We start from the raw sequence: 16,866 nt of genomic DNA on the forward strand, positions 1-16,866 counted from the left end.
TCAGTAAACCCAAATGGCTTTATTTTTCAGTCTTATTTATTCAACCTGTCAGTAATTCCAAATGTCTGAATTGAGCACTTACTATGTGCCAAGCCCTTCACATGAATCAGCTCATTTAATCCTCAAAAAAAAAAAAAAAAGAAAAAATCCTGTAAAGGGCAAGCCATTGTTATCCTCATTTTTAAATTAGAGGGAAAAGAGGGTGGAGAACTTGCCTGGAATCACACAGCTAACAAGGCCAGGAGCCCAGGGCTGGGTCAATGTGAGGTTTAACCACGGGTTGCTTGAAACCCAGATGCGGTTCAGGGGTCACGTGAGCACTAAGATGGGTTCACTCGCACCCGACCGGCTCCAGCTTGATCTCACCCTCCCACACCAGGTGCCTTTCAGCACGTGAGAGTTCAGCAGAGCTGAGCTCAGTGGTTTGGGGTCTCATTTCCTCCCTCTGGGGTCTTTTGTGAGGCTGGGGGCTCCAGAAGAAGGAGCTGCCCCAGGTAGGAGGCAAGGGTGAAAGTCCTGGCAGCCGACTCAGATGACATCTGTAGGCACTTTGTGGCATTGGGAAAATTATCCAGCGCTTGGGAATAAGGACAAGGGAGGGTGGCAAGTTCTCCCCGTGTCATATGGGAACATGTTTTAGCAGTATAAAAATGATATACTGATCCATGCTACGGAGTTGTACCTTTGTTCAACTCACTATTTTGTGTTAATTAAAGGCCCAGACTATGCGGTTACATGTTAACTTACAGATTTTTTTCCAGTAAAGATGCAAACTGTTTCTTTCTGGTGGAAAAAATAACCCCCAGACGGTATGGTGTTCTTGCCCTGTAGGTCATTACCTGGTGGTGTGCGTCTCCTGGCTATCTCATCCCACCTTCTCTCTCCAATGCCTGTGTACCTCCTCCAACTCTCCTTTGAACCAGCTGCACCCTCCTGCAGGTCCCTCATTACTGAGTTGAATATATCTTTAACACTTGCTTATTTTTTGTTCTCATCAGAGTCCTGTTTTCAAGTTTTTGGAAAGTATACTTTGGCACTTATGTTCTTCATCCCTGACTGGAAATAACTGTCTTCAGAAGCCCTGCCCAGGGACCTTGGACAGTGTGTAGCATCCTAGTCTGTGTTTTGGCTTGATGCAGAATTGGTTAGAATCAAACTCCTCAGGCAGAACTGAGAGCCCGCTGAGGGTTAAAGGTCCTCCTTCCTCTGTCCGTGTGCCAGGCATTTCTGGCTTTGACTTAGTGGTGTGTTTTGAAGCCAATTTGTCAGACCTTAATTTAGTATCTGTGAGCCATACACAGAACAGGTTAAGTTACGTTCCAGCGATGGTAACCATATGGTGCTGTTAAGCTTTGGGAGCTGGAAAATTGGTCACGTGTTTCCGAGCTGGTCACACTTCCATTTTCATGAAGCGCACAGTGCTCTAAGCTTAGGCTGTGCTGTGTGGTCACTGAGAGAACATCACGTCTGCCCGCTAGTCACCTGAACAATTTCAGGGGAAAAGCCCAGAGGAGGGGAGCAGGGGGCCACTGGAGCTGAAAGACATCATAACGGAGGGAGGGGGTCGCGGACCCGGTGTCCGTGCTTGAGGCGTGGGTTTGGGATTCGATGTTCGAAGATCCAAGCAGCGCTTCCTCCTGTGACTCTGTAAACCTCCAGCCCTCAGAGAATTTGCTAAATTGGCCTCCTAGCTGCATAATCAGCAGCAGAAAGCCTACCGGCCAGGGCTGCGGACATTTGTATGTGTCCTGATGTTGGAGAAGCTCAGACTATGGACATCTGAACCCTCCTGGCCTGAGTTCCTTGAGGCAGGGATCGTATTCCTGACTGAGCAGATTATCCCAAGTCCGAGGGATTTGAGGTGAGACTCATTCAAATCTAGGCTGTACCACCTACAACCTGCTTGCTGTCTGACCATAGGCATGTCACCGCTTGACTCGTATTTCCCAGTCTGTAAAATGGGCACATATACAAATACATTCAGAGTGAGGCCTGTGTGTCTACTTCACAGGGCTGTTACGAGGATGAAATGAGGATTAGATGAGCTCATGTAAGTGTTAGGCATGGTGCCTGGCCATTGGCACGCCTCAGTAAACAGGAGTTTACCGTTTACTCCATAACTAGGAGTTACTTTAAGCAACAGCCCCCTGGCTGGGTACTACTGGAAATGCACATCTCCCTGGGAGGAATTGCAGATTCTCTTTCCAACCCTTGAGCGTGAATGAGACTTTGCAGGGCAGAGGTGGACCCAGGGCAGCCGCAGTACTCAGGTCACCCAGAGAATATGGAGGTTGCCACCAAGGGGGCCAGTGCTGAGAGACCAGGAGAGCTTTTCTCGTCCCCGCCAGCAGCCTGTGAGGTGCTAAGAGCCTTGTGGCCTGTGAGGGTGTTTGAGGACGGGCCCTTTCAGCCAGGCATGGAGCTAGGAGTGCTGAACGCCAGGAGATGGGGCCTCCCTCCAACATTCAGTTCCCAAGAGCTGACTGCAGGCTTCCAGGGAACCAGAGTCGCCCCACTTCCCCCGGGGGTACAGCTGGGCAACGTGGCAAATTTGACTCTACAGACTGGTTCTGCCCCAGTGAGGTCTGCCTGGGAGCAATCCAGGCCTCTCCCTGGGCCGCCCCCTTGCTCTGTACACAGGGCTCCGGGCCCCCAGGCTGCTGTTCTCTCCCCGGCCCGGGGCTCTGCCCCCTGACTTTCAGGTCTCAGGTCAAATCTCACGTTCTCAAGGCAGAAGACCTAAATAGACATTTCTCCAAAGAAGATATACTGATTGCCAACAAACACATGAAAGGATGCTCAACATCACTAACCATTAGAGAAATGCAAATCAAAACTACAATGAGCTATCACCTCACACCAGTTAGAATGGCTATCATCAAAAAATCTACAAACAATAAATGCTGGAGAGGGTGTGGAGAAAAGGAAACCCTCTTGTACTGTTGGTGGGAATGTAAATTGATACAGCCACTATGGAGAACAGTATGGAGGTTCCTTAAAAAACTAAAAATAGAACTACCATATGACCCAGCAATCCCACTACTGGGCATATACCCTGAGAAAACCATAATTCAAAAAAGTCATGTACCGCAATGTTCACTGCAGCTCTATTTACAATAGCCAGGATATGGAAGCAACCTAAGTGTCCATCGACAGATGAATGGGTAAAGAAGATGTGGCACATATATACAATGGAATATTACTCAGCCATGAAAAGAAATGAAATTGAGTTATTTGTAGTGAGGTGGATGGACCTAGAGACTGTCATACAGAGTGAAGTCAGAAAGAGAAAAACAAATACCTTATGTTAACACATATATATGGAATCTAAAAAAAAAAAAAAATGGTTCTGAAGAACCTAGGGGCAGGAGAGGAATAAAGATGCAGACATAGAGAATGGACTTGAGGATATGGGGAGGGGGAAGGGTAAGCTGGGACGAAGTGAGAGAGTGGCATGGACATATATACACTACCAAATGTAAAATAGATAGCTGGTGGGAAGCAGCCACATGGCACAGGGAGATCAGCTCAGTGCTTTGTGTCCACCTAGAGGGGTGGGATAGGGAGGGTGGGAGGGAGACGCAAGGGGGAGGGGATATGGGGATATATGTATATTTATAACTGATTCACTTTGTTATAAAGCAGAAACTAACACACCATTGTAAAGCAATTATACTCCAGTAAAGATGTTAAGAAATGTAAATAAATAAATAAAAATGAAAGCCCCCCCCCCCAAAAAAAGAAGGTTTCCCTGACCTCAGATGAAAGTCGGCCCACCACAGCGCCCTACTTAGCTCCTTCCTGGCCTTTTCCCCAACCCACATTTGTCTTGTGTGTGTGTTTGCCTGTTCACGCTCTCGTGTGTCTTCCTGCACTGTACTGTCAGTGCCCTGAGGACAGTGTCCCAGTCTGCCTTGTGTCCCCAGCACCTAGAATAGGGTCTGGCCCATGGGAGGTGCTCCGTAAGTATTTGTTGGATGAATAGGTGGTTGGAGGGCTGGCCGGCAGGCACTCCTGAAGCACCCCGTTGTTACCACCCACCGCATCTGGTGTGTAGAAACTGCACTGGCTGCAGACCTGGGTCTCTGCCTGGCTCTCGCATAAACCCAAATTCTGCAGCCACTTCCAAGGCACTTGTCTGGTCTCTGCTAAACAGAGTCAAAGTTTACCAGACGCTCTGTCTCCAGACCCCCTTGGGCATGTCTGGGGCTATGAGGTAGGGACACGTACTGGGATCATCGCCTTCAGCCCCTGCCTGATACAGCCCACACAGCTACACCTCTGTACACACACCACTCTTCGCTCTAGTTCTTTAAAGAACCTGACCGTGACACAGGATATGGGCTGCAGCTCCCCGGCAGACCCATATCAATGCACAGAGAATAAAGCCTATAATCTGTGTGTAAGGGGCTATGTCTGCTGACAGGTGGGCCCCTCATTCCTGGACAAATACCTTCTGTCTGCAGCAGCTGGAGACCACTGCGATGCCAGACAGGGGTTCACGGCAGGCAGCAGTGAGGCCATCAGCGTGCCGGGCGGCCGGTACTTGGGGCTGCACCTGTCGCCTCTCGTCTTCTGCGTCCACGTCCCACTCTTCTTGGCCTTGGGCCCTGCAGAGTGTGCAGCCACCGTAGAGCCAAGCCATCGCCTCACTGTGGCTTTGTGGAGGGGTGGGGCGAGGTAGTGGGCGTCTCAGCCCCAGCCCTTTGCTGGGACACTGAGGCCAGCCGGAGGGGGCCTAGGCAGCACCGCCCACAGAGACCTAGAATGACCTCCGCAGGCTGGGAAAGGGGAGGGGCTCCCCTCAGTAGGCAAGGACAAGTTCTCAGGTGAAATGCTGCCCTGGGCAAACATGCCCGAAGTGGAATTAGCATCCCAGAGAGGAACTCGAAGGGGTTTCCCCTTGTGTGCCACTCAGGGCATGATCCCTGAGAGGGGAGAGCTCACTGGTTTACTCTGTGTGAAGAACCAGTTTCAGAGACTGAGTCAGAGTTTGGGGGCAAAATAACTGAACTGTCTGTGCTCTGTGCTGTGGTCAGAGGTGAGAAACCAAGGAAGGAGCTTCCTGCTCTGGGCGAAGGAGGAAGGCTTCTCCCTCTGATCCCTCCCCTGGGGTCGGGCGGGCTTGACTCCACCACGGCTAACCTCCACCACCTGCAGATCCCTGGTCTGTGGCGGTCAAATTGAGAATCCTTATTTGAATTGCAGAGGGAGGCTTTAGCACCGACTGGTACAAATGGACTTGTTTCTTCTGCCACCATCACTTTCATGTAACAATTCCCATGTCTGACCATGTCAGGTACATTTAATTAGTGTTGAAAAGCAGCTTATTTGGTGAGATGATCAGTTTCTAACCCGGGTAAATGACTTTCTTTATGACTATAAATTAAGCATATTATATCTTTTTCAGGCATCATGGTCGTCCTCATAAATACTGTAGGCAGTTGCTGGCAGTCTCACTTGGTTACCTTTCCCATTACTGTTTTATCATCGTCCTGGTAGGAGGGGGGAATTCATTCTGTTTTCATAACAAGGAGGAAGTGGTGACAAGGGCCTCATTTAATGAAACCACGCTTGGCCGGCGTCTCGGAGGCCGGGGTCGGGACCCCAGGCTGCCCCCATGCACGGCATTCTCTGCTTGTTCAGGGGACCTACTGGCCACAGACTGGGAAGGGCAGGTGCAGGGCTTTCAAGGTACTTTTGTCTTAATTGCAAATAATTAGGAATCAAATATTTGCCAACAGCCCATTTCCATGTCAGAGAGAACCTGAGTGTTCTTGGCCACTTCGATGAGCACAGGTTAGCACAACTGTTTTCTTAACACTGACCCCTCAGAGCACAGCGTGGGGGAGGCGCTCGGAGCCACACCTGCAGGATGATCAAACCTGGGCGTCGGAAGCGCCACGTGCAGCGCTGGTCCTCAGAGGTGTTGGGTGCAGCCTGGGCATGTGCGCGTCTCAGAGGGGATAGGATCAGGTAGAGAGGATTCTCCCCACCCCCGTCCACAGCTCACTGGCCTTCCTTTGATGCCTGCCCTGGATTAGGTGGTCTCTGAAGGGCCTCGCTGCACTGCCACTCCTGTTTCTAGTCCCCTTTACCCCAGAGGAGGCCCACCTCTACGGACAGTTGCCTCCCCTTCATGCCTCCATCCCTCCAGTTCCCCATGTGGAGGTGGCAAGGGAGGCACACCCCTGAACAGTCACTACATGCGGGGGCCCTTTCCACCTTCCCATCCCAGGTTCTAGCCTGGGGGTTAAGCACCGAAACAGTTAGGGAGAACAGCTTTGAAAACTATTGTGTTTCTTAAATTCTGAGTGAGGGGCAGGCTCAAGAAAACAAAGGCCCTGCACCCGTGGGGCGTCCTGAGGCCAGAGAGTGGGGCAGACCCTCTCAGGATTAGGGGGTTCAGAGAGGGGCCCTCGGACTGGAGGTGGCAGCAGGCACCTGGTGGAGGAAGTGGACCCCAAGGGTGCATTGGAGCTGATGTACCAGAGAGAGCCCAGTCTGGGCAGGTAGCACAGCCGGGGCAAAAGCACCAAAGCAGGAACTGAAAGACCAGAGGCTCGGAAGGTTGGGCTTTGTTTCTTCAAAATGGGGTGGCTAGTGGGTATCCTTCTCATCCCACAGGGCAGTTTATTAAAATAGTGTTACAGGGGCTTCCCTGGTGGCGCAGTGGTTGGGAGTCCGCCTGCCGATGCAGGGGACATGGGTTTGTGCCCCGGTCCGGGAAGATCCCACATGTCGCGGAGTGGCTGGGCCCATGAGCCATGGCCGCTGAGCCTGCGCGTCCAGAGCCTGTGCTCCTCAATGGGAGAGGCCACAGCAGTGAGAGGCCCGCGTACCGCAAAAAAAAAAATAAATAAATAAAATAGTGATACAGTGGCAGTACTTTGTGGGAAAGAAACAAAGGCTGATATTTTTAGAGCTGGTTAGTTTCTTCCAATAGCCTCTGGTGCTCTCCAGGATAACCCATTTTCCAATAACCCAGGAGAATCATACTAATCAAGCACACTCCGTGGCAAAGCAGCCATAAGCACCCTGGGTGAAGGGCCTCCGGCCCAGAGCCTCCCACTGCCGAGTGCCTTGGCTCCCTGCCGCCTGTCAGCCTTGACAGTAGGGTGCACGCTGGGGCCGGTGAATGCCACCTAGCCTTCATGGTGACACACCAACAGTTAGCCAGGTGGCTAAAGGAGATTCCCACGCCCACTTACAATCTGCACTTTTATACTGCTCAGAGATATTTTGACCTTCTAGTTTATTATGATTCAAGAAAAAGTCAATATTTCTCAGCTTGCCAAGGCTGGAGGAATTTAAATGAGTTATTGAATCAAGCAGTTAATCTACCGATAACTGACTTTTTCTTTTCAAATCTATAATGATGAAAAACAGACTCAACCAAAAACAAGTTTTTTTTTTTCCTTAGGCATGTTAATCCCATGGGGTAGGACTTGAGGCTGAAAGTTCAGTCTTGACGGCCCAGGGCATTCTGTCTTGCCAATATTTTGAAGAAGATTTAATTAAAACTTAAAAGCAAAAACTTCTGTGGCCATAAAATCTGCATTCATGTTTTAATTATTTGCGTCTTGATAGCCCTTTATAATTCTCAAGTTGCTATCTGTTGCCATTAATGCCACGTGGCAATCATCCAGTTTTCTGGACTCTTTGGAGGAGGGTCACGTTGGTGGTAGATGCTTATTTGGCCCTCCATGTAAGTGTACCTTTTCAGCAATAAGCCACTCTACCAGCTGTCCTGCTGCTTTGCTGTGTGAGCTCTAGACACCACGGCCTGAGCTCACTATGGGCATGTGTTGGGTGCAGGAGATACACAACAACATGGCAAGTGTGAGACCCGAAGGAACACAGCAGCTGCTGTTTCCATGGTCTCAGCCTTCTTGCCCGTGGCTGCAGGCTGCAGGATTGTGCTAGAAAGGACTGAGCAGTGGACAAAGGCTGCTGGTGCCACCACTGCTGTTGTGTCCTAGAGAACTGTATTCTCCTCAGAGGAATAGGTCAACTTTTGGCCTCCCTGCCTTGGCTGCCCCCCGATCCTGAAACTTAAGAGTACCATTTTCGGGCTTCCCTGGTGGCGCTGTGGTTGAGAGTCCGCCTGCCGACGCAGGGGAACGGGTTCGTGCCCCGGTCCGGGAAGATCCCACATGCCGCGGAGTGGTTGGGCCCAGGAGCCATGGCCACTGAGCCTGTGCGTCCGGAGCCTGTGCTCCGCAACGGGAGAGGCCCCAACAGTGAGAGGCCCGCGTACCGCAAAAAAAAAAAAAAAAAAAAAAAGAAGAGTACCATTTTCTCCTTACTCCCTAGACCCCACCACGGCTCCCCAGTCCCTAACATATCAGACCAAAACGCCTCTGCTTGGCTGTCTGAGTCTATAAGGCAGAACCGCGCCTTGCTACCCTTATCCCCCCACCCCACACCGTCTCCTCCCAGAGACAGGCAAGTGCTCCCTGCACTGTGGTTACGGGAGCCTTGGCTCAAGCCCTCTGTCCCTTGGAAAGCCCTCCTCCGCTCAGTCAGCAGGGTCCATCAGTACCTTGCCAGCTCCGTGTGGCCCTCTGTTTACTCCTCCCTTCCAGGATGGGCAGGGGTCGTGTCTGAGATGTTTGGCGAGAGCCAGCCAAAAAACCTGGGTTCTACACGGCAGGGCACTGCTTGTAGCACCCCCGCCAGAGGGGCAGGGGCTCCACGGGACACCCGAGCCCCCAGGCCTGAGCTTCACAGCCTCTGCTCACCACAGCCTGAAAGAGCCACCCAGGTGGGCCGTGCCACACACCCCCGCGTGCTCACGGCTGACCTTCTGTGTTTGTGTGCCGGCAGGGCTTTCCGGCCACCGTGGGCTGCCGGCCTCCTGCAGGAAGAAGTTCTGCAGCCACGGGAGCAGGTGCGCGCTCAGCAGGGAGACGGGGGAGCCCGAGTGCCGGTGCCTGGAGGCCTGCAGTCCCAGCTACGTGCCCGTGTGTGGCTCCGACGGGAGGGTTTACGAAAACCACTGTGAGCTCCACCGTGCTGCTTGCCTGCTGGGGAAGAAGATTGTCATCGTCCACAGCAAGGACTGTTTCCTTAAAGGTAGGAAGACGGCTCCCTGCTTCTATGCTCGTAGATTTTGTCATGGATTTGCTAATGCCTTTCTGACAAATGACCTGGGTGCTGCGTCTTACAGGTTAAATGTGTTTTTAAAAAAAAAGAGAAAGAGGAAAGAGTCTTAACAACATAGCAGCAGCAGCATTTCAGAGATGCGTGTTCATTTGTGTCCACCTCCAGAGGCCCCTGCCCTTAGAGGAAGGCCCTGGGAGATCAGAAGCCAGGGAGGCCCACTAAGCCCTGGGCTGGTGCAGAGCATATGTCCAGTAGGAACCAGGCTGAAAGGCACCGCCCAGGTCTCTTGCACAGGGTAGGCACTGCCCAGGTCTCTTGCATAGGGTGGGCCCTGCCAGGTGGCGGCAGAGAGCACGTTGGCTCCTCCGGACAGTGTCTCGTGAATCAGGAGACCATGCTGTGTGTAGAATGTGGCCGGATGGACCCCGCGGTCCAGTGGTTCCCAGTATGGTGGGCACTCCAGCTCTGGCCTAGAGCGGTCACCTGGCCTGTCCAGAACACCTCTGAGTAAGATGAGGAAGGCCCTGCAAGGACTTCAGAAGGTGTCCGTGGAGTTGGGGCCAAAGGGTTCATGCCCTCTGCTGGGCTTGAGGGAGAGGGGCAGTGCCAGCTCCCAGTGGATGGTAAGAGCCTCAAGGGCAGAGCCCGTGGCTCTCGGTGCACAAATATAGCCTCAGCACGTGGCTCAGGGCCTTGCACCAAGACGTCAACAACTCACAGATGCTCAAGAGTATGAGAGCTAGACCGCGAATTCCCGTGTTCACGTGGCCCCAATGAACGCTGCGTGCCACAGCCTGTAGGAATATTGGTGATGCTGAACCCAAATGGCCACACATGAATAAATCAGACGATGTGAGACGGGAGAAGCAGCACTTGGGCAGGTGGGAACAGGCCCACTGGCCCGAGCCGGGGGACGCTGGAGGTGGGGAGCCCACGTGGGGCTGCATGAGGTCTGAGACGTGCTGTGGGGCAGGGCCGGGAGGGGAGGAGAAAGCCTGGATGGAGCCCCGCTGCAGAGTGCTGGTGACACTGACAGAAAAGGGCTTCTGTGTGGTCACAGCTGGGAGCCTGGGTGCCCAGAGGGAAGGGCAGAGCTGTGGTCTCACTTGCACAGGCGCCAGGACCATGCGGCAGGAGGATTCACAGTGGAGGAGTCCAGGTCTGTGGGCCTTCTGCACCCTGAGAAAGGGCAGCTTTCCCACCTCGTCCACGGGCCCTGGCAGTGGGGTCCTGGAGCAGGCGGGTCTCCGGAAAGTTGAGTTTATCTTGTGATGGGAAGTCTTGGACCCTTTCATGGCCATGCTTATGACACGAATGCTGACGTGCTTTAGAAATCATGAGGCCCAATGTGGAATCAAGACAAAGTGAGCCCAGGAAAAATGTCCGAGGCCTGGAAGCCCTGCCCAGCCCAGGCCTGCTGATGCCTCAGCAGCCGTGAGCACTAAAACACTTGACCACTTGCTCCATCCAGCCTTATTGGCCATGTTGAATTTTATAGACTGATGTTCCATTCTCCGGTTTCCGGTATCCCCCAACTTGCATCTTTCTAAAGGTTTTTATTTCTGCATCAGAGCGTGCACAGCCTCCCTCACCATCGGTTATTCAAACAGCATTTCTTATGCCACGTGAGGGAAAATCACCCACCACAGAACCTGCCATGGTGAGGGATGCTGGGGGAGAGCTGGAGAGCGTGCGGGAGGGGCAAGCAGATTAGGTCTTGCCTCTGCTTTGTGCTGATTGAATTTATTCACCAAATCCTTCTGATTCGTTGGGTCTTTCACCGATTTTGTGAATTCCCACCCACTTGAGTGGCAGACAGAGCTGCTCTGCAAAAGATCCCTTTTCGGTGGAAAGGGGTACCTACAAAGTCCCAGAGGGACCTGGGGTGGCAGCCCAGTTCTGTGACCTTGGGTGCATGACTCCGCCTCTCTGGGCCTTTTCCTCAGCTGTAAAAAGGGGCTATTGGCAGTTCCCACCTGCTCCGTGGAGAAAAGTAAAGGAGATGCAGCACAGAGACCACTTAGCGTGGGCCGGGTGTGTTACACGTGTCGGGTATTAATGACACCTGTTGTCATCATTTATCTAATTCAGTGTGGCCTCAGGCCTGGAGCAGAGAGGTGCACAAGCTGTGAGGGGAATGCAGAGGCAGGAACAAGGGCTCTGACCAGCAGGTCTTTGGCCCGGATGGCTTGCTGGTAGATGGAGAGTGGGAGAGGAACGTGCTGAGAGTCAGGCCCTCAGGCTATCCTGGAGATGCCCACGTGGGGCTAGGGCTCCCCCATCTGCAGCCCTGGCCCCATGGGTCTGGACCCCATGGAGAAGCCTTCACTGCCTCTGGTTCAGCATCAGCTCCAGTTCCTAGGCAGGAGGCCAGCCAGCCTCTCCTTCTCTAGGGTTTCCATAGGGAATGCCCAGCAAGCAGTAGAGATCTGTTCACTGGTCCCAGGGCCTTGGAGGGCACGGAGGCAGCCAGGCCTAGGAGGGTGCTTTGGGAGCGCACCTTCGCCAGAACCATGGCTCCAACGGGGAGCGGGGCGTAATGGATTGACAGAGGACTGGGGGGCAGGCAGGATGAGATTCTTGGGAAAAAGCCTGGTGGGTATAAAGGACAGCTTCCTTCAGTCCTCACCCCAAGATGGCAGCAGAGTATTTAATGCCATCTTGAGCTCCATTGATGATCCCGAATTTCCAGGGAGTTGTTGATCCAGGAAACTTAAAAACACCTTTTTCCCATGCAAACAAAAATTCTAAAATCATGATGTTTCACTGTCTTTTCCTTCCAGCTTTACAAAGAGAAGTTATGACTTTACTCTCTGGGGCTTTCTCTGCCCCCAGAAGTCACTATATTAGGACCGTCCTTATGGAGTTGGAGCACGTAGAGCAAGGGGGATGGGGACGTGGTGGTGGGTTCCTAGGCGAGGCCACCGCAGTTCAGAGCACCCGCTCTGCCACCAGAGCCCCTGAGCCCTCACTGGGGTGCGGAGGGTGTTCTCAGGGGTACCGCCTGGGGACATGACACTAACCCCTCTGCCAGGGAGGAGACGCAGCACTCGAAGCCCATGTACAAGAAAACTTGTGGTATCACATTCCCGTTGCCATGGCAATGGAATACTGTGTGAATACAGAATGAAATACAACATCATTTAGGGATCATTAGCTGGTGAGAAAATCAAAACTGAACTCAGCAGCCTTGCTTCAGCGGGTGTTGGCAGCTTCCATACCAGCAGTCCTGACGTCCCAAGCAGGGTCTCACTCGCTGAAAGTCAGGGGGACAAGGGAGGTGGGATACTGTCTCTCCTTCTCCTTGGGGCAAAATTAGAGCCACATTTGTCCTCGGTACCAAATATTACCAGTGAACACCAAGATAGTAGGTGGATTTCTCTGTACCTTTAACTTCTTCTAGAGTTTGTGTCTTAAAAGTTATCTTGTGACATGGCATTCCTATTTGTATACTTTTAAAATGATTTTTCTGACTCAGTTCTGAATTCACGCTTTATCTCCTACACTGTTGGAGAAGACAGGCTTGCCACTCAGCTATCACTCACCACTCCTGGCTTGTATTATCCCAGATGATAGTGTCATAGTTGGGCAGTTTTCCCAACAAACCATGAAATTATGGAAGAAAGAAGCCTGTTAGCGTTTCAGTTCTAAACAGATCATTAAGCTTCCTTATCCCGCATGGAATTTGTAGGTACGCTTTGGTGCTTCTGAGGGGAGTTCCCACGCTTATGAAATCAGAGAAAATAGTTGCCGCTTCTTATTTTAAAAATTAAACATGCTATAGGCTCACTAATAAACCTTTTCTTCTTAAGTGTTACTAAACACAGGAATAAAAACCCAAACACCTGTTACAAGTTAGCAGAGCAGATAGATCTTGCTGCCAAAGACTTCTTTTGGGTATTTAGTTGTTGTTGTTACTTCACATCTTACTGCTTTAGAAACATAAATTGAGTCCCATGCCTCCAAGGCATTCCCACACTTCGACAAGTCTCCTCTGCCCTGCCAGGGAGAGCTACTCACATTCCCAGCTGTATCGGCCCAGCCCCAGAGAGACTCAGCGTCCCACGGTGTGGGAGCAGCGGGCGCAGGGCCGTGTTGGTGGTGGCAGGCATCCTAGAGGATTTGGCTTCACGCTGCTGGAGCGGTCCCTATAGCAGGGAGGTGCTGGGGCCTGCGGAGAGGCCCATGCTGAGGGAGCAGGTGGCACAGGACCAAAGGCACCGGCTTTAGGTCAGCCGTGGGGCCATTCCACACCGCCTTGGAGAAGACGCATAAGCTCTGTCTCACTCACTGCGTCTGTAAGATGGGAATGATGATAGCGCCTACCTCATGGTGTCGCGAGCGTAAAATGAGCAGTGCCAGTCACATCATGAGCGCTCTTCTCTAAGCAGTATCACAGCACTCCAGAGGACGGTGTTGTCGTTGCAGACATCAGGGCACAGTCGAGAGGCAGACGCAGGAGGCTGTAAGAACCCTGCCCGCATGTGACCACGCTGGATATGGGCTTAGAGGTCAGGCGTGTGGATGTTCTGTGAACAAGGGGAGAGAAGAACATTTGTCCTCCACGTGTATTTAACGAGTGACTGGAATTTGACCTCCAAATGATCAAACTTCTATCAGCTTCTCCAACTACCTTGGTTTTTTTTTTTTAATTAGAGTAAAACCGTTTTACAATGTTGTGTTAGTTCCTGCTGTACAATGAAGTAAACCAGCTATACGCACACCTACATCCCCTCCCTCTTCGACCTCCCTCGCCCACTTTACCCCCCATCTAGGTCATCCCAGAGCGCCGAGCTGAGCTCCCTGAGCTATACAGCAGGTTCTCGGTAGCTTTCTACTTTACACATGGTAGTGTATTTATGTCAAACCTAATCTCCCAGTTCATCCCGCCCTCCCCTCCCCTTCCCCACCCACCCCGTGTCCACATACCTGTTCTCTACACCTGCATCTCTATTCCTGCCCTATAAGTCGGCCTTGCTTTTTGAAAAGAGATGCAGTGAGTCATCCAAGTTCACCCCGTGAGCTGGTAGAGATGGAAGAGAAGAACCAAGAGCTCTTGATTCCAGGTCTAGAGGAAGTTTCTGGAATGCCTGAAAGGCCCTCAGGAACTGTCAGTTGAGCCTGAGGGAGGGATTGGTCCACCAGAGGATGACAAGGGGAATGTCTGGGGAGGGAGCTGGGGAAGAGACATTTGAGGTGAATCTTGAAAGGTGAGTGAGGGCATCCTAGGGTGCAGACGGGACAGAGCAGGTGATTCAGATGCAGGTCCTGGGTGCGGGGGGCGGTGGGGTGGGGGATGGTGACGGAGACTACAAGTGAATGCAGACAAGTGGGTAAGAGTGAGGCCTGTGTGCCAGCCTAGGTAATTTGAACTCAAGCTGACTGAGTGTCAGATAAGATAGTCCAGCTTTCCCGTTTCCCAGATGGGAACCCGGAGGCCCGGAGAGGACGAGTACCTGCCCCAAGTTCCACAGGCTCTGTCGCTACAGCCCACCCTTCATAATCACCCGCAGCTTCAGGGCTCTTTTTAATTCGGTCCCAGCAAGGCATGTTCACAGCAGATGCGACTGCTTTATCCTTTTCCCCCAGGAGAATTTGTGGAGGGAGGACTCAGGAGCCATGGTCAGTGGGCAAGGCCTCTGCTGCTGGGCCGGGCCTCCCTGCTATGCAGGTCAGCAAGAGGCCCAACTGGGAGCTTCTCCGGGAGAGCTGGCTCAGTCACCCCGAACCCACAGGGCCTCTGCACACCAGAGCGCCAGACCACTTCCTCTCCCCTAAGGAAGGAGTGGGAAACTCAGCATCTCCCAGAGCTGCCACAGGAGGCTGGAGACGAAGCCTCAGAGCCTCTGGGGCATGCCCACTGTTAGCTTGCTCTGGCCTCTGGGCATTAGCCTCTACTTTCTCTCTAGCCCCCCTACCTGTTTCCAGTTTCTTCCAATTGTCCTTCAACTCCTGGTCCCACCTGCATTCTGTCCAAAGGCCGCTACTGCTTCCCCAGCCCTTGCAAAGGAATCTCTCTGTACCCTTCCTGTCCTTCACTTTGAGCTCCACACAGGGGGATGTGGCCATTTGCCACCAAGCTGTCTCTCTTCAGAGATATTGGTTTTTTTTTTTAAATTTTATTGAAGTTTAGTTGATTTACAATGTTATGTGTACAGCAAAGTGACTCAGTTATACATCTGTATATTCTTTTTCATATTCTTTTCCATTATGGTTTATCAGAGGATATTTAATATAGTTCCCTGTGCTATACAGTAGGACCTTGTTGTTCATCCACCATGTATATAGTAGTTTGCATCTGCTAATCCCAAACTCCCAGTCCTTCCCTCCCCTACCCCCACGCCCCCTTGGCAACCACAAGTCTGTTCTCTATATTTGTGGATCTGTTTCTGTTTCATAGATACTCATTTGTGCAGTATTTTAGATTCCACATATAAGTGAGATATGGTATTTGGCTTTCTCTTTCTGACTTACTTCACTTAGTATGATGATCTCTAGTTGCATCCATGTTGCTGCAAATGGCATTATTTCATTCCTTTTTATGGCTGAGTAGTATTCCATTGTATATATGTACCACATCTTCTTTATACATTCACCTGTCAATGGACATTTAGGTTGTTTCCATGTCTTGGCTATTGTAAATAGTGCTGCTATGAATACAGGGGTGCATGTATCTTTTTGAATTATAGTTTTGCCTGGATACATGCCCAGGAATGGGATTGCTGGATCATATGACAATTCTATTTTCAGTTTTTGAGGAACCTCCATACTGTTCTCCATAGTGGCTACACCAATTTACATTCCCACCAACAGTGCAGGAGGGTTCCCTTTTCTCCACACCCTCTCCAGCATTTGTTATTTGTAGGCTTTTTAATGACGGCCATTCTGACTTGTGTGAGGTGGTACCTCACTGTAGTTTTGATTTGCATTTCTCTAATAATTAGAGATGATGAGCATCTTTTCATGTGCCTATTGAATGTCTATATGTCTTTTTTGGAGAAATGACTATTTAGGTCTTCTGCCCATTTTTCAATTGGGTTGTTTGTTTTTTTGTTATTGAATTGTAGGAGCTGTTTGTATACTTTGGAAATTAAACCCTTGTCGGTCGCATCATTTGCAAATATTTCCTCCCAGTCCATAGGTTGTCTTTTCATTTTGTTTATGGTTTCCTTTGCTGTGCAAAAGCTTATAAGTTTGATTAGGTCCCATTTGTTTATTTTTGTTTTTATTTCTATTGCCTTGGGAGACTGACCAAAGAAAACATTGATGCAGTTTATGTCAGAGAATGTTTTGCCTGTGTTCTCTTCTAGGAGCTTTATGGTGTCATGTCTTATATTTCAGTCTTTAAGCCATTTTGAGTTTATTTTTATATATGATGTGAGGGTGTGTTCTAGCTTCATTGATTTACATGCAGCTGTCCAGCCTTCCCAACACCACTTGCTGAAGAGATAGACATTGTTGAATGTCCACTGGGTGCCAAGGCTGTGCAGGACCTGAGGGTACCAGTATGATCAGGATGCCAGGCCTGACATCATGGAATTAGCAGCCAAAAGAAGGTCAGGGTCTAGTCCCCAGTACCCCCACTGTCTGGGCCACTGTGTGGGGCTGCTGTAGCCAGAGACACCCCAAGATTTCGAGGACCAACAGGAGTCTTCACGGACCGTCTCCTTCTTGCAGCCTCCTCCATAGGTTCTGCCGGCATCAGTCCATCACCAAGAGCCTTCCAGCACAGTGGCCCTCGGGTCGCAGTCATCCCAT

The 16,866-nt window shown here is 51.2% G+C and overlaps 1 protein-coding gene across 2 annotated transcripts in view; it reads left to right on the forward strand.

Annotated features, from left to right (window-relative positions):
• Positions 1 to 16,866, forward strand: part of FSTL4 (follistatin like 4) — a 453,554-nt gene that overhangs the window by 196,037 nt on the left and 240,651 nt on the right. For both annotated transcript variants that reach the window (XM_004282127.3, XM_049708196.1), the window contains exon 4: positions 8,830 to 9,078. In XM_004282127.3, the coding sequence (XP_004282175.1) occupies positions 8,830 to 9,078 (249 nt within the window). The remainder of the gene's footprint in view (positions 1 to 8,829; positions 9,079 to 16,866) is intronic.

The sequence above is a fragment of the Orcinus orca genome, chromosome 3, assembly GCF_937001465.1.
Source record: "Orcinus orca chromosome 3, mOrcOrc1.1, whole genome shotgun sequence".
NCBI classification, from domain to species: Eukaryota; Metazoa; Chordata; class Mammalia; order Artiodactyla; family Delphinidae; genus Orcinus; species Orcinus orca.